General features: G+C 43.7%; 1 protein-coding gene across 4 annotated transcripts in view; it reads right to left on the bottom strand.

Moving 5' to 3' along the window:
• The window catches only part of JPH1 (junctophilin 1), an 87,923-nt gene that overhangs the window by 11,879 nt on the left and 52,141 nt on the right, over positions 1–23,903 (bottom strand). For all 4 annotated transcript variants that reach the window (XM_018058395.1, XM_018058396.1, XM_018058394.1 and 1 more), the window contains exon 3: positions 8,693–8,811. In XM_018058395.1, coding sequence (XP_017913884.1) covers positions 8,693–8,811 — 119 coding nt within the window. The remainder of the gene's footprint in view (positions 1–8,692; positions 8,812–23,903) is intronic.

The raw sequence follows: 23,903 nt of genomic DNA, 5'->3' as shown, positions 1-23,903 counted from the left end.
AGTGTATGGATCGGGGAGTGGGAGATACAAACTACAGGTGGTAAGACAGGCTCAAGGATGTACTGTACAACACGGAGAACATAGCTAATATCTTGAAATAACTGTAAATGGAAAATAACCTTTAAAATTGTATGGAAATAAAAAAATTACCGATTAGTAATGTTCTTCCTGGGACGATCTGAATAATTATTTATTGTGAGATGGCCATTTATTATACAAGGTGTTTTCCAAACTGTTAAGCCTCACGAAAATCCTAGCAAGTGGGCATTATCCTGATTTTACTGATATGGAAACAGCTGCAGTAGCTGAAAAACCCAAAGTCACACAGCTCCTGTGGATCCTTAATATAAAATATCACGCAACATGTAATATATTAAGCCCAGAAATGAGAATTCCCAAGGGCCCACATTTATAGATTGCACTAAGGGACAAAAGCATAAGAGTTCTATCTCACAGTCCACCCTGCAGATGATAAAGCCACCACTCGGCATTCAAACTTCCTCGTATGTCAACAATCAAGATTTCCTTTCTAAACTTAAGGTTAAGTGCTCTCTTTACAAAATCTGGCAATTTTCTTTTAAATCCACTAAATATGACAGTATGAATTCTTGGCACAGAGAAAGTTATCTCGCTTGGCTATCCTATCCCCTCTCCAGGTGAACGTTCCCGACCCAGGAATTGAACCAGGGTCTCCTGCACTGCAGACGGATTCTCTACCAGCTGAGCTATCAGGAAAGCCTGAAGAAAAAGAGGCAACTGCAATTATTCAAAAGGTGCCGTTTTTCATTCCAGCTCCTTCCTTGGGGCTCTGACTAGACCATTACCACCAGGAGAAAGCAGCATTAGCAAGCAACCCTGGAAGGGGAGGTTTCTCATCAACAGGCTCGCCCTGACTTTCAAAAACCCACGAGAAGAATTTATCCTGGTTTTTCATGGAGAAGTCCCTCATCTACTGCAGACTTATTTTCACCCAACACCCCCTCTGCAGGATGCTGATGGCATAGTTTCTCCCACCCTTCAACGCCACGTTTCATCAGACTGGTTTCACTTGTGCTTCACTTTCATCCAATTTTAGAGCATGACTGAAATACCCATCTAGGCATGGCAGTAAATGTTCTGTGCAAAGGTAATTAATAGGCAAGACTCTTAAAGCCAATGGATTTCCTCCTTAAAGTCACCTAACTCTGAAACACAAATTACAAAGTACTTTCAATGTCTTCAATCCAAGGGGTAAGTGCAAAAGTTATTTTTGCAGACCTTTCTATCTTAAGATTAAGGCATATGAAAAGCTAATGTCTGACTTAAATACACACACCAAAAAGAACAGGAATAAAATAGACTCTGGCAGACGTGGCTAGTTATACATTCTTAAAGTTGGAAGAAGAGAGTCATTGAACCACAGGAAATAAAGCTGTCACAAAGCCCGCGTGTTTCAATTTGAAAATGTGAGACTGGAACCACGATGCTTAAGAGTTTAGGGTTTATCTGGGTAACCACTGGTCTTACCTGTGTCCCCTGCTGAAAGCAGATGAGAAGCTGAAATGGGAACTGCTTTGACAGGTTCCAGCAACGTGACAGCTGCTAGCAAAGGATGAGACTGCTGAAATGCTAACAGCGGCAAGAGGTTGTTTATTTGGGAGGAAACTCAGTCAATTGAGTGATAGTGGGTCCCAGAAAAAGAATTTTTTAAAAATTAAATTTATATTAAAGTGATATGCTTTAGTTATTTGGAAAAACAACAAAGACCTATAATACCTGAATACAAAGCCTAGTTGCAAATACTTTTTGTAAAGGGTAAATAGATCTCCCCCTACCTCTTAATTTATGCCATTGTCAATAGGCCAAGCTGAGACTGATCTGGCCCCTGGAGGATTCTGTATTAATGGCCTCACAAAACTATATTCTGGGTTCCACTGAACATATTTACTGTTTATTAACTCTTAAATACCAGTCTAGCCAACTCCTTTAGATCTGTAGACCTCTCATGCATTGCTTCTTATCTTAAATGTCTTCCGAAAGGCATTTTCACTTGTGTCCATCTTCTCAGACATGGTTTTCAGGCGTATTCATTCAGTTTTATCTACAGGGCTTCTAATGATACTCAGAATCTGTTGAGCTCAGAGAATTTACTAGCACCACCTTTCAGATTTAAAAAAAACAACAACACAATCTCCCAGCTTTATTGCCCATTAAAAATTGGCTGGATGAGAGAATAAACATACTTCAAAGCAGTGTTCCCCATGAGCTGCCTAGCAGAGGCGTGTGGGGTGTGATTCCCAGAGAATTTAGTAAGTATTAACTGAAGCCTAGAAATCTTGAGGTTTAATAAATGCTCCAGGTGACTCTAATGTACCCAGTGCTTGCATTTAAAAGCATGGCAAGTTTGGGATGGACATGTACACACTGCTATATTTAAAATAGATAACCAACAAGGAACTCCTGGAGAGCACAGGGAACTCTGCTCAATATTCTGTAATAACCTACATGGGAAAAGAACCTGAAAAAGAACAGACATATGTATATGTCTAACTGAATCACTTAGGTGTGCACTTGAAACTGACACATTGTTAATCAACTATACTCCAATATAAAATAAAAATAAATGGGAAAAAAAGACACCAGAGTGAGAGACCTTGAAATAAAGACTTCTGATTCCACACACAAAAAAATAAATTTGAACAGTATGGCAAGAAGTATGCTGACTAGAGCCAACCTAACTCCAGCCTTCCTCACCTGCATCCAGCTGGAAATGGTTCCAACGTGGCATAGTCAACTGGGGACTGGCCAGCTAAATGAGGATGCAGACTTAGATTTTCCAGAGTCAGATTAGGTGCTTTTAAAGCAAAATGTCTAACATAGTGTGGAGGGCAGGAGTTTTTCCTGGACAGGTTTCTTGGAGGGCGCGTGGTGTGCCTGCGCTCGTTCTGTGTGGTAACGTGTGTCCACGCCGCGATGCCAGCACCACAGAGCTGATGAGATGCCGCGGTTCATTAAAAAGACGGGTCAGAATATTGCCAGGGAGGAATGATGACAAGTGCTGAGAGCTGTTGCAGTCAGCATTTTGGTCTGTTTTTACAGACAGTATTTCTGAGTCCTTAAGGGATGCTTCTCGGGGAAGGCACTGGCACCCCACTCCAGTACTCTTGCCTGGAAACTCCCATGGACGGAGGAGCCTGGTGGGCTGCAGTCCATGGGGTCGCTAAGAGTCGGACACGACTGAGCGACTTCCCTTTCGCTTTTCACTTTCATGCACTGGAGAAGGAGATGGCAACCCACTCCAGTGTTCTTGCCTGGAGAATCCCAGGGACAAGGGAGCCTGGTGGGCTGCCATCTATGGGGTCGCACAGAGTCAGACACAACTGAAGCGACTTAGCAGCAGCAAGGGATGTTTCTGGGAAGAAGTCAGAGGTCACCTGCTAACTGATGTGCCACACAACACAAAACAATGACACCGAGCACATGTCAGGCCCCCACACGGAGAGGTTATGAGTTGCAGTTGGCATGAAGGCTCTGAGCAGATACAGCAGATGGAAAACAGTGGGGCGTTCAGCTAGTTCTTCATAGGTGAGCCTCTGTGAAATGGTGGGGGGCACTATGAAGACCCCCCCCCCAGGGCAGTGCACATGCTTGTAGCAACATCAGAAGTCATTACATGGAAATTAGGTATTTTTTATGGGGACTGTCAATCACTAAAAGAAGACCACATTGAAAGGTTTTTTAAAAATTATGCAACTGATGGCAGATCACTGTTCTATATGGAAAGACTTTCCCAAAGGACTTCAGAGTCCCATCCATTATTGTACTGCAACTTCTGAGAACACAACCGCAGCACTCCGGTCTGCAAGTTATAAGACACTTAGCCAGGGTTGCGCACACGGCAGGCTTTCAGTACACATGTGTGTCGAATGGGATACAGTGGGATACACAGGTGGTAATAACCAGAAGTCCCACGCATTACTAATTTCTCATCAACTAGTAGATTATTCCATTTCCCTTTCTCTATGAAAAAAAGTTATTCCAAATTTGGGGTCTGTAACGTGAGTTTAGAAGTTATCTATTCCAGGAAACATTTTTTTTTTCTTAACAAAAAGTACATATTAATAATGTGTGTTAGTGTGTCTGACTCTTTGTGACCTTATGGATTATAGCCTGCCAGGCTCCTCTGTCCGTGGGATTCCACAGGCAGAATATGGAATGGCTTGCCATTTCCTACTCCAAGGTATAGACAATTCTTAGGACTTCTAATTCATACCAGAAGTGTGAGCTTAGTTGACACTGTCTCAAAGTAACCTATACCAAAAGACTTCACTTGAAGTAATCAACATATTCTGTGCATGTGTATGTAACACACATGCTCTTATACCTTGAACACTTGTGTCTCCTGCCCTCACAAATTCAGATGTTGAGGCCCTAACCCCCAGTGTGATGTTACTTGGCGGTGGGGGCTCGGGGAGATAGTTTAGCTCATGCGGGGAGACTCTCATGAGTCTCATGGGCTTAATGGTCTTATAAAAACTGGAAGAGACACCAGAGTTCTCGTCCTCCAGGTTCATGGACTGGGGAAATGCCGCCTGCCAGCCGGGAAGAATCACCTGAACCCAATTTTGTTAGCATCCAGATCTTGCAATTACAGCTTCCAGAACTAAGAAAAATATCTGTTGCATAAGCCCCCATGTCCATGGTATTTTGTTGTAGCAGCCCAAGTCAATTAATACACATGCTTAAACCCAGGAAGACGAAGCTTGTGAGGCTGTTGCTTGGGTCACCTCCCAAGAGGGTTCTACATAATATAAGTCACCTATACTATGTATATATAATATAGCCACCTATACCTATGTATACATAATATAGTCACCTATACTATGTATACATAATATACTCTACTCTATATAGTCTACATCATGTAGTCACATTTGCTTTTTCCACCCATGACCAGTCACCCCCACAACTGATAAATATCACTTGAAATAAAAAAATAAGGCATCTTGATGGAAGGAAACTGAAACAGCAGGGGGTAAAAGAGCCATACACAGAGTTTCCCAATTACCCTTCGCCATGTCCAGCTCCCCACCACCTCTTCCGTGACCATCCCAAGTCCTGTCTCAGCTTTCCTGGCTCAGAAAGCCCGTTTCATCAGCCCTTTGAAGCCGCGCCATCCCTCAGGGCCGACTCCCGTTGCCGAAGCTCACAAGACTGACGTGTGACACCAGAAGACCGATTCATCAGTTCACAATGAGCGAGGTGAATGTCACAAAGGCCGGGACCAGCACTGATGCCACCAGGGCACGCTCTCCCCACTGGCAGACCTCCACGAGAAGCTTGACCAAAATTAGAAGGTTACTGGTGGTGGCGGAATCGAGACAGAGGCATGAGATGAATCAAGTATCCAATGGCATCGGGCTGAGCGCGCCTGTTGCATCCATTTCCTCACTCGGTTGATCCTGCCAATAAAGCCATACACGGCTGGCTACCTCTCCCCGCATCCTTCCCCATAACACAACGTCCCTGCCAGTGCAACTACAATGCTCCAAGGTCCTGGCCACAGCATCGCTCTCCTCTGGATAGCGTTCGAATGGACACTGTCTATTTTTGCCTCTGTGACTCTTTTTTTCAATACTACTTTGGGTGACCAAGCCTTGGTAGGTTCTAATACACTAAACCAGGTCACAAGGAAATCTTGCTGAACTACAGACATACTACCTATCACGTATGATCACTTCATATGTTCCTGTACTGTCTCACGGGCATATTTTACCAGTCAGTTGTTGCTGTTCAGTTGCTAAGTCGTGTCCGACTCTTTGCTACCCCATGGACAGCAGCACGCCAGGCCTCCCTGTCCCTCAACCACCTCCCAGAGTTCGCCCAAGTTCATGTCCATTTAACTCTCAGAGGGCAATCTTATTTCTAAGTTCTGGGGGTATGACTCACTGTGTCACTCTTACTCATGGCAACTGAGGTTTCTGTGTGTGAATGCAATTGTCTACATACATGAATTCAACTACATACACGAATGCAATTACCTACATACACGGTCACATACATCTATTTGAATGCCTTTTATTGTTATAACCACGCCCTTTGAATGATTAAGCTATCCCACATGGCCACAGTTTTTAATGTGCATTTATTTGCCTGTGCCTGGTCTTAGTTGCGGGATGTGGGATCTAGTTCCTTGACCAGGATCGAACCCAGGCCCCCTGCACTGGGAGCACAGAGTCTTAACCACTGGACCACCAGGGAAGTCCCTTTTCCGTAGTTTTTAATTGAACTGTAGAATAATACAGATTTGAGCTAAAAAGTGTTAGACTGACTTAAGACGGGAAACTTCTGAAAATACTGCCGGCTCCTGAAAAGAGGTAACTTACCATGAAAGTTCAAAATATTAGCTAGGACAGACATCCTTTTTTCCAAGGGTTAACGACTTCTATGCACGACACATTCATTCCCAACAAAGGAAACATTTGTATCTGGGATATGTAAATGAATCACGCAGTCTGACTCAGAAAAAAGTACTTGAAAGCCCTTTCAGAAATGTCTATCCAATTTGATCACCCTGGGAAGAATGCACAGTGGAAAGCATGTTATGCTCCCTTGAGAAGATCAATAATACTCAGTACAGAAAAGGCTTTCTATACAGTTGCCGAAGGTAGTGCTGGCTGTGGGTCAAAGGGGATCACTGCCACCCCCCTTAGCTCCTGTCTCAAACAGACCCCTTGTCATCTTGTGCTACTGTGATGTATTTATTACTGAGGGACAACTGGCTTGTGTGACGATGTTTTAGCTACAAAAGGGTAGAATGGCATTTTCCCACAAAATTTTCCCCCCTCCTCCAATGCTTTCACGTCACAAAAGGCTTTAAAAAACCTTTTAGTCTGAAAAATTGAGATGACCTCCCCTATCATTTACCTCCTGTTAACACCGACTGGCAATCTCAGGGACCCCATCCCCAGCGGAGTGAACAACAGAACCGAGCAATTACCATCTGCAGACAATAGCGAGTTTGTTTGCTTCCACAGCAGCTCAAGGCCAGGGCTGCTTCATGAAGCTGCTTTGTCTCCCAATTGCCCAGCTGCTCCCAAGAGCATCACTACCGCAAAGGGACAAGAGGGTCCCTCCAGGGTGGCTGAATCCCCTCTTCAGCTCTCACACCCTACAACAAGCAGTTCCCAAGGTGCTTAGGTCTAGGGATGTGGGAATTTCCAGAGAAGCGTTTATTCCTACCCCCCAAAATGGAAAATTTCCCTTTCCTAATCAAACAAGTATGCATTAGATGATTTCAGTTGACCCAGAGACGGGACACAAATGAAAATAGAACACAACACAAAGGATGCACATGGAAGAAAACATCTGTTGCCACTGGTTTTCTCCCTTGAACTAGTACAGAGCTAGTCACTCTATAGTAACTCAATCACTCTGCAACCGAACCCAGCCCTGTCCCAAAGTGCTCTCATAAAAACAGTCTTGTTAACATGGCCTTTTACTGTCTTCACCCTTTACAGAAAAAAAAAAAGAAAAAAAACTCCTGTCCTTCCTTTCTCATTCTCCCGTGCTATATTACAGTCGATGTTCTAGCTTCTACAGGAAGCCTGCTCTTCTGCGCACCGTGACGTACCTTGTTCACGCAGCCACACAGATGCCCTATGGCTTCCAGTGCCTTATCACCCTCACTGGAGCCAAATGGGTAATGGACATACGTGCTGTGCAGGGTGCTAGTTATCCAGCTTGATTAACAGAAACCAATGTGGAAAGGCTCTTCACCAAGAAAACAAATTTCGATACTTAGAAATTAAGAACATTTCTTTTAGTCTCTTTGCCTGGAAACTTGTTGATCCCTTGAATCAACAGGAAGTTGTTTCTAAAACTATGGAGAATCAATAAAATGGCAATTGCCACCTTTTCCTATAACACATATTAAACATAATCCTATAACATCCTGTAATAAAGAAAGGGATGGAAACAGTCTACTAGGAAAGCTCTAAGGAGTGAGTTAAATATTTAACCCTACTGTAACTATCTGCTTACTGCTATGGTATAATGTTTGAGAGGCAGATGATCTGGGTTGATTTTGTGTGTGCGTGGCTGTCCCTTTCATTTCTTCCATCATGACATACATTCTCCTCTTAGTCTGCGCAGAGGCAACTGTCTTTAAGTGGTGCATTTCTTTACATCCCAACATTCCTTTGAGGTGTATTAAAAACATTAGTCCAATACTTACTAGTTGTTTTCTTTGCTAATGTGATTGTTACAGGTGCCTGATTTTGAGGTATTTGTTTCAGCACCTGTGACGGACCCCAACACATTAACACAACTGCTTAGATGCTTCTCTTAGATTCTCATCTTGTTTATGCTATCAGTTGGAAGTTTGCTGCTCTGGGTGGGAGAGCAGAAGGCGAGGGAGACACACTGGGGAAGAACAAGCCAGAACTCCAGCACTAACACTCAAGACTTCAGACGTGTTACGCTAAGCTCCCAATTTTTCTGTAGTCCTGCTGAAATTCAGGGGGCACAGATCTTCAGATTATAAAGAAAAGCAGGCGAAAGGAAACCAGAGGCCACGTTCCTAGCCCCCTACCCCCTCCTATCTCAGCAGGTCCTACCGGCTCCCACCTGCCCCCCACCCATTGCAGGTCCTACCTGCTCCCACCCCCCACCCGTCCTGCATCCCCCGGACCAACAGCATCGCAGGTCCCACCTGGCTGGTAGAAGTCAGGCGACAGCTCTCGGGCCACAGCTCTCGCGATGTCACACTCCTGGCGGGCGGCCAGCGCGGCCTGGTCTGCGGCGTCGGCTTTGGCTCTCGCGTGGGCGGTCCTACGGAAGCACAGAGGGTGGGTCAGCAAGAGCGGCGCCCTGGTAATTACACAGGACCTGCAAAAATGGTCTACGGGGCAGGCGGGGCGGGGAAGAAATGCTCAAAGTGACCCTGGCCCCACACCTGCCGCAGGAAGTTCTGCACTCATTTCGCTGTGAGATGTCAATGATAAGGCGGATGAACACCTGTGAGCTGCCTCGATCCTTCTTGCAAGGTTGACGAATGTACATGGAAGTTATACACAGCTTAAAGCAAACCTTACTGTTCAAAACGTACAGGATCAAATCCCCTATTGACTTGGGCTGGGGGTGGGGTTCTCCTTTTCTGTCCCCCCAACCATGGAGAACAGGACTGGATCATGCAAATTAGTATAGAGCCCATGGATTTCATTTCTCTGGTAGAGTCAATGTAAGGATTTGAGTAAGAAAGGTCTGCCCAGCGGTGTGCTAGTAAAGAAGCTCTCTGGGGAACAAAAAATTAGTAAACTCTGATCTGTAGCATTGACTGACTGCTTTTTTAAAAAATAACTTTTTTTTGTTTTTGTTTTTTGGCCATGCTACGCACCATATGGGATCTTAGCTCCTTGACCTGAGATTAAACCCGAGCCCCCTGCACTGGAAGTGAGGAGTCTTAGCCACCGGACCATCAGGGAAGTGCCAGCACTGGCTGATTTCGGTGGTGTATTGAAGACATGCTCCCAGCACGGCCAGGTCATGCTACCAGTGTGATTTGCTGAATGTGTAGTTGGGAGCAGACCTACACCATGGGCTCCCCTCTGGGTATGCTGGGAAAATGTGCCCAGGATGGTTCCAAGAAGTCCATTTAGTTGCTCTTTAAGCACATTTCTTGTGTGAAACAAAAAAGGAGGAGAGAAGTGGAGCTGCAGAGGAGGAAAGGGGTCTCTTTCAGTCTCCCACCTTCTCCCTGGCCCAATTCCTTACCCACTGAAACCTCTGCTCTTTCTAGAGGACTAGGGCTGGGAGAAAGGAAGCAGGGCTAAGAGTGGGCCTCCCTAAGGCAAGACTCATGGAGACTGACATCTGCCTGCCCAAGAAGAGGGGCTTGGAGGCTGAGACTGGGTCATCCACTTCCAAAGGATAAGATCTTGTCCAATTGGTATTTAGATGATGACCCTGGGCACCTACTTCCTATAATTTTATAAACTTCCTATTTTCTTTTATTAGTGCTAGGCAGGGCTACAATAACTAGTAGTAAAAGCTTAGAAAGAGTCTAAAAGAGGTGATAGCACTCATTTCAGAGAGAGCAGGAGAGGAAATGTTGGGAAATGGCATTGTGTCCTAGCCTGGGAGGACAGGGTCTGACCTGAGGATTTGGGGCTAAATGCCCGAGGCCCCATTCTCCAATTACCTTTGCTAACTCCCTGCTCACATCCTGTGCTCTCAGGCACGGGCCCATTTCACTCCTACTTAGGACCTAGCTGAGCTTGGAGGCTTGCTGCACTATAATATTAAGTGTCATGGAGATTTTTATTTTAGGGATTTTTTTTTTCTTAGTTTTGGTCCTCTACTATATTCCCACCCCTTCATGGATCACATCCTCGTCGTGGGGAAGGGGCTTGCATAACTCAACGAAGCTATGAGCCATGCTGTGCAGAGCCACCCAAGATGGATGGGTCATAGTGAAGAGCTCTGACAGCATGTGGTCTACTGGAGGAGGGAATGACAACCTACTCTAATATTCTTGCCTGGAGAACGCCATGGACAGGAGGAAAATGCAGGAAGACAAGACACCAGATGATGAGCCTCCAGGTTGGAAAGTGTCCAATATGTTACACGGGAAGAGTGGAGGGCAATTACTAATAGCTTCAGTAAGAATGAATCGGCTGGGCCAAAATGGAAATGACACTCAGCTGTGGATGTGTCTGGTGGTGAAAGTAAAGTCCAATGCTGTGAAGAGCAATACTGCATAGGAACCTGGAATGGTAGGTCCATCAATCAAGGTAAATTGGACATGGTCAAGCAGGAGATGGCAAAGACTGAACACTGACATTTTAGGAATCAGTGAACTAAAACGGACAGGAATGGGTGAATTTAATTCAGATGACCATTGTATCTACTTCTGTGATCAAGAATTCCTTAGACGAAATGGCTTCAAGCTAGGCTTCAGCAGGGTTTGAACAGAGAACTTCCAAATGTACAACCTGGTTTTCAAAGAGGCAGAGGAACCACAAAATCAAACTGCAAAGGAGTTTCAGAAAAAAATCTATTTCTGCTTCATTGACTACACTAGAGGCTTTGACTGGGGATCACAACAAACTGCAGAAAATTCTTCAAGAGATGTGAGTACACGGTCACATGTAAGCAGGTCAAAAAGCAACAGTAAGAACCAGACATGGAACAATGGACTAGTTCAAAATTGGGAAAGGAGTATGACAAGGCTGTATACTGTCATGTCACCCTGCTTATTTAACTTATATGCAGAGTATATCATGCAAAACGCCAAGCTGGATGAATCACAAGCTGGAATCCAGACTGCCAGGAGAAATATCAACAACCTCAGATATGCAGATGATACCACTCTAATGGCAGAAAGTGAAAAGGAAGTAAAGAAACTCTTGATGAGGGTGAAAAAGGAGAGTGAAAAAGCTGGCCTGAAGATCAAGATCCTGACATCAGGTCCCATCACTTCATGGCAAACAGAAGGAGAAAAAGTGGAAGCAGTGACAGACTTTCTTTTATTGGGCTCCAAAACCACTGTGGACTGTGACTGCAGCCACAGAATTAAGAGATGGTTGCTTCTTGGAAGGAAAGCTATGACAAACCTAGACAGTGTATTATAAGGCAGAGATATCACTTTGCAGACAGAGGTCTGTCTAGTCAAAGCTATGGTTTTTCAGTAGTCGTGTACAGATGTGAGAGTTGGACCATAAAGAAAGTTGAGTGTCAAATTGATGCTTTAAACTGTGATGCTGGAGGAGACTCTTACGAGTCCTGTGGACTGTAAGGAGATCAAACCAGTCAACCCTGAATATTCACTGGCAAGACTGTTGCTGAAGCTGAAGCGCCAATATTTTGGCCAACTGATGGGAAGAGCCGACTCATTGGAAAAGACCCTGATGCTGGGAAAGATTGAGGGCAAGAGGAGAAGGGGGCAGCAGAGGATGAAGTTGGCTGGATAACATCACTGACTCAATGGACATGAGTGAACAAACTCCCAAGAGACAGTGGAGGACAGAGGAGCCTGTTGTACTATACAGTTCATGGGTTGCAAAGAGTCGGGCACGGCTTAAGGACTAAATAACAGCAACACTATATTCCCAAGGCACAGAACACTGCTTGGCACATAGTATTTATTGAGGGATCATTTCATAAATAAAAGAATGGAGGATGTTTTCTTAGGAACAGCTGGCTAGTCACTTAAAAATGGATTGACAAAACTACAGAGACAGTTAATAGATCAGCAGTTTCCAAGGGTTCAAGGTGAAAGCAGGTGAGGGATGAACAAGAGGATCACAGGGAATGTTTAGGGGGCTGAAACTATTCTGGATAATCCTCTAATGGGGGGGATACACGACATCATGCTCTTGTCATAACCCACTGAACTGTACAAAGAGTGAACCCTAGCATATAGTACGGACTTCTAGTTAATACTGACATATCCACGTGGATTCCTCAATTGTATCAAATGTACCCACTACAAGATGTTAATAACAAGGGGAATTGGGTGTGGATGTGGGCAGAGGAGGTATGCAGAAACTCTGTATTTCCTGCTCAATTTTTTCTGTATACTTAAAACTGTTCTAAAAAATAAAGTGTATGAATTAAAATTGAATAAATCAAATTCATAAGAATTATTATTTATGAATTACAGAGGGTATTTTAGATGATCCCTGTTGATAGGGTATGGAGATAAGATCAAGAGGGTTAGAACATATTCCTAAAAACCCCCATGAGGAAGCCAACACTGATGAGGCTTTAGTTCCATGTGTTGGGCCTGAGACTCAGTGGATGCCCTCTCTTATGCTCTTTCAGTTTCTCAGAATCTCAATTCTTTTTTGTCCTCAGAATTATTTTCCATTTTATCTGCTATACTTAGCTCGAGCCTAATTATGTCTAGGTACCATAATTAATGAAGCCACAAGAGTACAGTTATCCTGCCTTATAATAAAATCTGCTAGCCTTTCAATGATAAACTTACAAAAATCAAGTACTATTTATTCCGACTCAATCACAACCCACCACCGTGGAGTGAAATAAATGGTGGAAGTATTTCCACCACTTCAGACAGCAAGCTAAACTGGAAAACAGACAAACACAGCTTAACCTTTCTGCAAATGTATTTTGGAAGCACTGCATCAGCGAAGCCTTAACCCTTTACTACCTGTTCTTTCCTGTGAGACCAGACAAAGGCGGTGGGGGCACCTTTTCCACTGACTGCCCCTCCCTGTGTCAGCACTTCTGCGTGACTGTCATGATGGTCAAAACCAGAGTCAAGCCTGAAACCAGGTGTGTGCCCAGGAGCTTCTGGTAATCCTGGACCTGATAACAAGAAATAGAAGAGGGACTTCCCTGGTGGTCCAGTGGTTGAGAATCCACCTGCCAATGCAGGGGACGTGGGTTCAGTCCCTGGTCTGGGAAGATCCTACATGCTGCGAGCAACTAAGCCCATGCATCACAACTACCGTGTGCCTGGAGCCCGTGCTCTGCAACAAGAGAGGCTACCGCACATTGCACCGCAATGAAGAACAGCCCCCACCCCCACTGCAACTAGAGAAAGCCCACACACAGCAACAAAGACCCAGTTTAGCCAAAAATAAATAAATAAATAATGTTTTAAAAGTAGAAGAGAACAGGAAGCCATCTGAGTTTGCTGTCATCAAAAGCGCTGTGGGGTTGGGCCATTGATACATCTTGATTTTGTCCAGAGGAAAAATCTGGGCTTGACCCTGGTTCACGTGATTCATGTGTTCCAATCCCAGGCTCAGTTCTCGAGCAACGCACAATCCCTTAGTCAGTAAGACACACCAAAATGACATTGTTCATGGGTCAGTGGTGGGGGGTTGGTGGTGGGAAAGAAGACAGGTGGAAACTACTCAAAGTGGATGCCTGGCTGCTTCCAGATGGCTGTTCACGCGAAACACATCCACACAAAGGAGCGCTCACACATGCCCAAGATTTTGTTTACTCCAAAGACTCCCGACACCCATCAATCTTCAGACCCTCAGGGACCTCCTAATTCCATCATCATCATCTATACTTTCTCATATCAAATGCAGCAAAAAGTAAGGAGAAAACACCATCTCTCAGGCATCAGTGGCTGACTTTCTTTTAGGTCCTACTTTTACCAATAAACCAGTTTTAACATGTAGAGAGTTACTATTTTGGGGTGAAGAGCTACAGAGAGTTCTGGGTCACTGGCTAAACTGGTACGGCAGGTAAGTGACCCTCACCCAGACATAAGGTCACTTGCAAACAGCCCAAACAGCAACAGTGGAAGTTCTGAATGTCAGGCATCATTGTACTCAAACCTTAATTACAGCTTGTTGCTTTCCAATCAGTTAGTAGTGTTAGTCACTCAGTCATGTCCGACTCTTAGTGACCCCATGGATTACAGTCAACCAGGCTCATGGGATTCTCCAGGCAATATGGAGTGGGTTGCCATATCCTTTTCCAGGGGATCTTCAGGGATTGAACCTGAGTCTCCTGTACTTGCAGGTGGATTCTTTACCGTCTCAGCCACCAAGGAATTTGATGAGAATTTTTTTTTCTTTAGAGATTAAAATACATGTTGCATGAACTTTCAAGTCACCTTACTCACAACAAAACAATCTGGCTTTCTCAGTTTTTCTTAAACATTATAATGTTTTTAGAAAAAAAGGAAAAGCACATAAACAATACATGGAACATGCTCAGCACATGCACTTACTACTAATGAGGCACATGCAGGCCCCTTAGACAACTGTTCCAGCTTCTTTCCATATTTTATGCACCTATTCACTGACGCAGCAGATAAAGATTTTAATCTAGAATGAACCAGAATTTGGCTAAAGGTAAAACTGTATACAATATTTATAATTTTCTATTTCTATTGTTTACATTTTCTTCCCAACAAAAAACTGCTTTGAAAAAAAATGCTGATTTTGATGTGTCTTAAAATTTGTTATGTTCAAAGTGCAGTTGCCTGATCTGACTTTGAAAATTTGATGGCAGAGGCTGTCATTGATTGGTTCAGGAGCTACACATGTAATCTGCTTTGATTTCCATATACTTACAGGAAATTATTAGCAACATTTAAAAACCACAGTAATTGAGGGACTTCTCTGGTGGCCCAGTGTTAGGAGACACTGCTAGTGCAGGAGACAGGGGTTCAATCCCTGGTCTGGGAACTAAGGTCCACATGCCATGCGGCAACTAAGCCCATGCGTCTCAACTGCTGAGCCCACACACCCTGGAGTCCAAGCTCCGTGACAAGAGGAGCCGCTGCAATGAGAAGCCCGCATGCCGCTACTAGAGAGCTGCCACTGCTCTCCACAACTAGAGAAAACCTGCAGCAATGAAGACTCTGTGCACCTCAACAAAGACCCAGTACAGCCAAAAATTTTTTTAATGTAAAAAAAAAAAAGCAATGGTGCATAACACTCTAGATCTTAGATAATGGCAACTCTATTTTTCCAGCTGCTCAAGCCTGGACCCTGTAAGTCATCCCTGTTGCCTCCTCTTCTCTCACGGGCCATGTCCATGGTCAGCAAAGGAGGCTGGCAGGACCTTCAACACACGCCTGACGCCACCACATCTCCTTCTTGTCACTGCTCCTGACTGGGTCGCATCTCACTGGTTCCTGCAAAGGCAGAATTGATCTCCCTGTGTCTGTCCATGTAGCCCACCATTCCACTTCTCTTCTGGTTCCCTTGAAACTGCCTGACAATAACCGCCAGTCTTTCCTGGATTATGGCATCATGTTCAAGAAAATGCCAACAATTGACCTGTTAGCCTTCCTTTTGGGCTGTGACATTATTCACTTATGAGAGCTAGCCTTGCAAAATCCAGTTATTCTGTGTATACAGTGTAGTTCTAACGAAGAAATTAGTGTGTTAAGCAAGGAATATTCTTAATATGAACCAAGAAACTGATGTTTCCACAGCTCTCAGCTAAAAAGCAAAGGTGTGATGTGTAACTGCTTTCTCAGTATCGATGTGCTTCTCCACTCAAGACCAACTCGATGGGATGCAGCATGTGCAGCTGCTAAGGCACAGGTGGGGCCCTGAGCTGCCCCTCCTGACGTCTAACTTGCAGTCTTTCACACACAGACCTATTCACTGGCGTAGCTCCTGCTGATTTTAATCTGCAACAGGCAGAGTCAGCAAAAGCGCCTCAGTAAATTTGGTTTGGAAAAACTACTTCTGATGAGTCCCATCTTTACACTCATTAGTTCTTGAATGTTAATGTTTTCTTCCAATGTTGCTTTTTTCTTTTGTAAAAGGCAGGACCAGGAATAGTCACTTCAAAACTGTTCTTAGGTCCTGGTTTAGAACAAGTGACAGCATCAGCAAATAGCTGTCTCTTTTGTCAGGGCGGTTCATTGCTTCCTTTTCTAAAGGCATTATCAAGTTATATAGATATAAAATGCAGTTTAAGGGGTGTGCTAACCCCATTGAAATGTGGCTTTGGTATTTTAAGGGCCCAAAGTCTTGCAGAGGTACGATGACATGGGCTTTGAAACTGTGGGCAGCCAGAGACCAGGCTGAGGCCAATCTAGTCACAGATGGTTCCTGTCTATGAGATCAGAAGTTTTATACCACATTACATTAATTGCCTTAGAGATGCCTCCACAGAAGCATAATTCATATCAAGCCTTGGCCTTTTATCCAGCGGAGATAGGAGGATGAACCGAGATAGTCTATGAACGAAGATTCATACAAAGAATGTGAAATGCTGTCCATTACGTGGATTACTGTCATGCTCATAAAGGTCTAGGCGATATATTTCCTCTTAAATTTGGTGCCAGGAAAAATCTGGTCTGATGACATGCTGGTGTGCTTGTTGCATCACAGAATGAGAACCACAATATTGTTTCTCTTTTTGTTACAGCTACTGGGAAACCTGGAATAAAATTATTGTCAATCTATGTGTATGGTTATCTCCTCTAATGACATGGTTTAACATTCCCTAGCATCAGGAATGCTCTTATGTATGTGACTTATAATGCCCTGGAAATCCTTTTTGGAGACTGGCCGGATATTGAAGAAAGATTACTGGATCAATAAGCTCTTATTATACTAAGTTTTCTTAGTCCTGATAGTGTGTGAATGCTTAGGGACATATGTGATTTACTTGGGGACAGAATAGCCAACCACGCAGTTTCCTTTACAGATATTTTTTCTATATCCAGAACACTTTCAAGCTTGGAAAATGAGTCCTCATTCTTAAGTACATTACAGGCTCTATTCCCTAACATTTTATCAAACTTAATAAGCTTAAAGGTTATATTCTCTGGACAGGCCAGGCCAAAAGCACATTTCTAATCCTCAGCTAGAATAAGCTAAATAATTGGCTATCTTCTACTTTACTCTGGGTTTTATAAAATTTATCTAAAATTTACCTTGCTGTGTAATTTACACATTAAGACAAATCTGGTGTAGAAACAATTTTAAGGGATGTTTTATTCTTGAAATAATGTTTAGAGAAAAGTCCTTTTAATGAGTGTTATTCTACAGTTAAAACACATTACACTAAATAAGACTAAAACTCCATTTTATGGGAGAAAATATTTGCTGATCATTTGTCTGATACTTGGATAGTATCCAGAATATATAAAGAACTCTTACCACTTATGTAATAAGAACAATTGAAAAATGGGCAAAGGACCAGAAGAGACGTTTCTGCAAAGATACACAAATGGCCGGGAAGCACACGAAAAGGTGTTCAACAACACTAATTGTAAGGGAGATATAAATCAAAACCACAATGAGATACTACCTCATACCCACTAGGATGGTTACTACTGAAAAAAGAAAACCACTCAAGCTAACAAGTATTGGCAAGGAAGTAGAGAACTTATAAACCTGGCGCACTGCTGTCGGCAACAGTATGGTGGGCCCTCCACAATGAAAAATGCAACTGCTGTGTGATCCACCAATCCAACTCCTTGGTATATACCACCCCAGACTGAAAGCGGGGTCTCAGAGAGATATCTGTACACCCACATTCACAGGGGCGTTATTCATAACACCCAAAAGGTAGAAACCACCCAAGGGTGCCTCTATGAAAGAAGGGAGGAATGAAACACAGCCCAGTCACACATGGAACAATCATAATGTGTGTGGGCTCAGTCATGTCCAGCTCTTTGTGACCCCCTGGACTGCAGCCTGCCAGGATCCTCTGTCAATGGAATTTTCCAGCTAAGATTATTGGAGTGGGTTGCCATTTCCTACTCCAGGGGATCTTCCTGACCCAGGGATCAAACCCGAGTCTCCTGCACTGGTAGATGGATTCTTTACCACCGAGCCACCTGGAAAGTCCATATGGAATGTTGCCTGTGTGTGTGTGTGTGTGTGTGTGTGTGTGTTGCCTATGTGTGTTAGTCACTCAGTTGTGTCTGACTCTTTGCAGCCTCATGGACTGTAGCCTGCCAGGCTCCTCTGTCCATGGGATACTCCTGGCAAGAATACTGGAGTGGGTTGTCAGAATGTCAGCCTTAAAAAGGAAGGAATTTCTGATGTGTGCTATATCATGGATGAACCTTCCATGGAACTTAATGCTAAAGAAATAAGCTAGTCACAAGAGGACAAACTCTGTATGATTCCATTCCCAGGAGGAACCTAGAAGAGTCAACCTCCTAGAGTCACAAAGTAGAAGCGTGGTTGCCAGAGGCTGGAGGAGGGAGAACAGGGAGTTGTTATTTAATGGGTAGAGTTTAGTTCTGGAAAATGAAAAAGTTCTGGAGATTGGCTGCAGAGCAATGTGAATGCACTTACAGCTGAGCTGTACATGCAAAAATGGTTAAGATGGTAAATTTTATGTTATGTGTATTTTACAGTGAAAAAAAATCTAAAAAAAAATCACCCATGAATAAATATTTCCAGAATATTCTATGTATCCAGAGGAAGTGAAAAGAAAAGACCAAAGGTTGGGTCATCAGACGAGACATTGCTTCACTAATCCTGGCTGGGGCAAGCTGGGGAAGCTATGTCAAGCGAGGCGAATGGTGCTAAGAAAAGGAAGAGCCAAAGGATCTTTAAGGGAAGAAGTGTCAGAACTTTGAAATGTGCAGGCGGCCTCCATATTTGTTTTGCTAGCTCTTACCATAACGCCTGGCACAGCAGCAATCCTCAAATATTGGTGGAATAAATAAATAGGTAAAGGGGCTTCCCTGGTGGTCTAGTAGTTAAGAATCTGCCTTGCAACACAGGTTGCAGGGGACTCAGGTTTGATCCCTGGGCTTCGCTGGTGGCTCAGATGGTAAAGAATGTGCCTGCAATGCGGGAGACCTAGGTTTGATCTCTGGGTTGGGAAGATCCCCTGGAGAAGAAAATGGCAACCCACTCTAGTATTCTTGCCTGGAGAATCCTATGGACATTCATGTCAATGTATGGCAAAACCACTACAAAACTGTAAAGTAATTAGTCTCCAATTAAAAAAAAAAATCCTATGGACAGAGGAGCCTGGTGAGCTACAGTCTGTAGGGTCACGAGGGATCGGACACACTTCTGACACTTTCACTTTCACAGGAAACTAAGGTCCAACATGCCACAGAGCAACTGAGCCCATACACCAGAACTAGAGAGTCCGTGGGCTGCAATGACAGATCCCACATGTTGCAACGAAGACCTGAGGCAGCTAAAGAAATACATAAATACTTTAAAAATAAATAAAATCGGTAAGAGAGAGAGAAACCTAAAAGATAACCCCAAGGTTTCCAACTTGGTATGCAGATGAACAGCTTTACTACACAGAGATGCTGTATAGATGGGAAGGCTGGACAATTTGAAAGGGGATACATTCAAGCAGGATTTTATACAATCTAAGCATTTCAAGTTGGAAATGAAGGCTGCAATGCAAAGTTAAGGGTCAAGGTGAGCAACAGCAATGTGAGTCATGTGATCACAGATGGTGGAGGAGTCCATCAGATGAGTATGTCAAAAAAGTGAAGGATGGAGACAAAATGTCCCAGGGACCTGATGGAGGAAATGAAGTGAGAGGCAATGGCGTAAAGGTAGATGGTGAACTTCCAACGGAACCTTTCAAATTTCCTGTTCTTGGGTAAGACCTGTGCTCCTCTTAGGAAGGAAGTGGGCCACATCTGAATTTGTCTGAGGCAGCTGCAGTGGCTGGCGGATTTGGAGGCAGCTGAAATGAGCCAGCATGGTTTACAGTCTGAGAAAGGGGTTGTCTGTCAACCTTGCTCTGTGCTGGAGAAAGGTGATGGTAGGTTTGTTGAGAACCTCCAAGACAGCAGTTCTAACAGGAAGGTCAGGGGACATCCTGGGTGCCCCAGCAGTTAACACTCTGAGCTTCCACTCCAAGTGGTGTAGGTTTGATCCCTGGTTGGGGAACCAAGATCCCACCATGTGGTCAAAAAAAGTTTTAATAAGACCACTGCAGAAACCGGTCCAAAGAGGGTCGGTGAGGAAGGAAGAGAGGAAGCAGAGGAAGCAGGTGTGAGCCACATGCTGGTGACTTCTGACCCAGAAAGGAAGAGGAAATTTGGACAGTAACCAGGGGGATTAGCTGGGTTAAGGGAAAAGGCACTTTACTTGTATCCATGACAGCAGATCCTGTTGGAAGGCAGGAAGAAAGATGCTCAGAGAACAGGAGAAAATGAAGAGGCTTTGAGAAGGTGACAACTGTTGGAGTCGGGTCTTAGACAAAGAAAAATAAAAGAAACAGGAAAACAAATGCTGGGTTGATTCAGTGTTTTAAAATTATTTAAAGGGTCCTAAGCTTGCAATCTGATCCAGTATTTCTGCCTAGAAAACTCCATGGACAGAGGAGCCTGGCAGGGGAGTGTATGGGGTGGCAAAGACTCAGACATGGCTAAGCACAGGACACAGCACAGCAAGCCTGAAAGAGACAGAGTGTGGACTCTGGAAACCAGACAGACCTGGGCTTAAACCCACTGATCACATCCCAGCTGTGCCACTTTTGCCTCACTTTCCTTACCTGTATAATGGCAGTGATATTACCTTGTACAGTTGCTAAGGTCAGAACTGAGTTCTTTGAAGTACTGAGGACTAATGCAGAGAGGGTATTTAGTTGATAAATGGCCACTATTAGTCTCTGGCTAAAATGTAGGGCTGGTAGGGAAAATCTGGGTGCTTAAAGAGGTGAAGATTTGCAATCAGGATTGTATACAAAAGTTCTAAGAAAGGAAAACGAATTGCGACATAGCACTGGGAGGACCTGATTTTAGGCTGACATAACTTTGCATCTCTCTCTGGCAGGGGTCTCTTTTCTAGGAGAAGCAGAGAAGGAAGAAGGGGGCCCTTGATGCAGGGCAGAAACCTGAGCGAGGAGGATGGAGATGAACCCACCTCAGAGCTCTGGGAAGGGGGGACCGGTGCACTGCCAGGGGGAGACTCTAAAATACAGAGGGTTAAGTTAGGAACCACTGACCAATGTGAAGGCAATCAGGAAACTGTAAAGTCATATAAATGCAGACTATTATTACAATTTTAGGTGCTTTTAGTTGCTTAAAATAAGGCTTCTTTCCCATGGCCAATTTCATAGAAATGGCCTTATTTTGACTAAATCTCACTCAAGTTATCATGCCTTTAGTCACAAAAGGTGGGTCAAACTATTTCAAAATGGATACATATTCGGTAAAATGAAATCAGATATAATCATGACCACATTTCTTTTTAGTGTTGTAATAGAAACATCTGGGTGTTCCCAAAAAGAACTTCAAAACCTTCAGGATCTAAGCAGACCCTGTGGGTAGTGATGAGAACTGTCAGGTCAAGGCTGTTTGTATTTCCACGTCAGTGTTGTTATGCTTTTTGTCCTTTACCAATGGTCACTGTGGTGACAGATTAAAAGTATGACTAAGAATCAGAGCAATGTAAGACTATCTAGTGGTCGAAACACATGCCGGCAGCTAGCAGTGTTCAGCCGAGTGACTAATGGACCCCAGTGAAGGGTCACGGGCAGACCTAATTTCCTCTTCGTGGGGCAGACGCACACTGGGTGTGCACTTGCTGGTGCTAATATGATCCCATTTCATAAATACTTAATCACCAAAAAAAAAAAAAAGCAAACATTATTCATGCCTTTAAAATGACACAAACTAGAACTCTTTTTTTTCCCCTTCTTTTTTTTTTTTTTAAATTTTACTTTATTTTACAATACTGTATTGGTTTTGCCATACATCAACATGAATCTGCCATGGGTGTACATGAGTTCCCAATCCTGAACCCCCCTCCCACCTCCCTCTCCATACCATCTCTCTGGGTCATCCCAGTGCACCAGCCCCAAACATCCTGTATCCTGCATCTTAGTTGAAACACAGTCTCTTAAGTAGTAAGATATCCATTTTGTAAATTACCTAAAATGGCTCTCTAAAGATCCCAAATCAACCAGTTACACTTTGATCTGTCTAGACCTGCCAAGATAGTGACCAGTAAAGGCACTGGCTCCTCTGCTGGGCATGGGATGCTAAGTATGAACCTGCTCGGGACTGGCTCCGCAAGCCATTCTGCATCTGAAGTTCTATCGTATTTAAGATATGGGTTTGGAAGTTGTTGGATTTGGGACAGCACTGCTTTTCGAGGAATGACAAAGTAATAGGAGTACAGTTATTCTCTCAGCAAACCATTTAACTCACTTAACCTTTCCTAGTAGCAATGTTTCCTTGTAGGAACCTTTGTAGGAACTGTAATTCAGTGACTGCACTGATTTCACACCTAATCTGTGACAAGAACACATTCCATAGTTTCACTTTTAAAAAGATACAAATGAACTTGTCTACAAAACAGAAACAGAGTTACAGATGCAGACAACAAGCAGAGGCTTACCCTGGTAAGGCGGGGGGAGGGATGAACTGGAAGACCAGGATGGACATACACGACAGTGTACAGCACAACCACCAGTAGGAACCTGCTGTATGTAACAGATGTGTTCTCAGTCACCAGTGTGTCCCCACGTGCTGTTGCTTGCCAGACTCCTCTGTCTGTTGGAGAAGGTTTCCATTTTCTCCTCTAGGGATCTTCCCAACCCAGGGACCAAACCCCTGTTTCCTGCCTTGGCAGGTGGATTCTTTACCACTGAGCCACCTGGGGACTCTATATGATACCCTGTAATGGCCAATATGGGAAAAGAGTCTCAAAAAGAGTGGATATATGCGTAACTGATTCACTGTGCTGTACACAGAAAACGAACACATTATAAATCAACTATACTTCAGTAAAATTTTTTTAAAAAGGAAAACAAAGTCGTTGACTGCTTTCAGTCCAAATTTTCAGTCTTTTGTTGCAACAGATATTGGGGACACTAATGTAATGAGCACAAAGCATTTACTTGACTTTCGTTAACCTTCTAGTTTTGAGGAGATGATTCTTGACAGTTCTGCTTTGCCAGACAGATTAAAAACCACAATTAGAACTGGAAGGGCCTCGGAGAGCCCACGAAGTCCTTCCCCTGTGGTCAGATAATGACTCTCCCTTCTGTAGAAATTTAAAACTCAGAGAGACCAAGCAACAAACTCAAAGTCACACAGTAATCCAGTGGGATGAACAGGCAGAGGCCAGGTCTCCAAAGGTTTAGGGCAAAGCTGGTAGCTATGCTGTGAAGAGAGATTTCTGTACTGCTGTCTACAGATCTTGTGGTAGCAAATGTCCATGATCTATTTCGTCTTCAAGTTATAAACTTTCCTTTCTGCTATAAATATTCCTTCATACCCACAGTTCTTATAGTTATGCTTTCTCTTTATTGAGTCTACTGCCCTCCTTATTTATTATCTTTAATATTAATAGATTTTGACTTGTACTGAAAAATGCAGATGAGGTGCTTTCTTCTCCTACATATTTTTAAACCAGTTTTGGCTGACTTTCAAGTGAAATGCAGCTTAGAAAATATCTTACTAAAGACTAGGGGAAAAAATTGGTTTTCATCAAGGTTATTCTTCAGCAGGAACATTT

This window comes from Capra hircus, chromosome 14, assembly GCF_001704415.2.
Source record: "Capra hircus breed San Clemente chromosome 14, ASM170441v1, whole genome shotgun sequence".
NCBI classification, from domain to species: domain Eukaryota; kingdom Metazoa; phylum Chordata; class Mammalia; order Artiodactyla; family Bovidae; genus Capra; species Capra hircus.
Note: the sequence above shows the minus strand (reverse complement) of the source record. Positions and strands in the feature narration are given on the sequence as shown.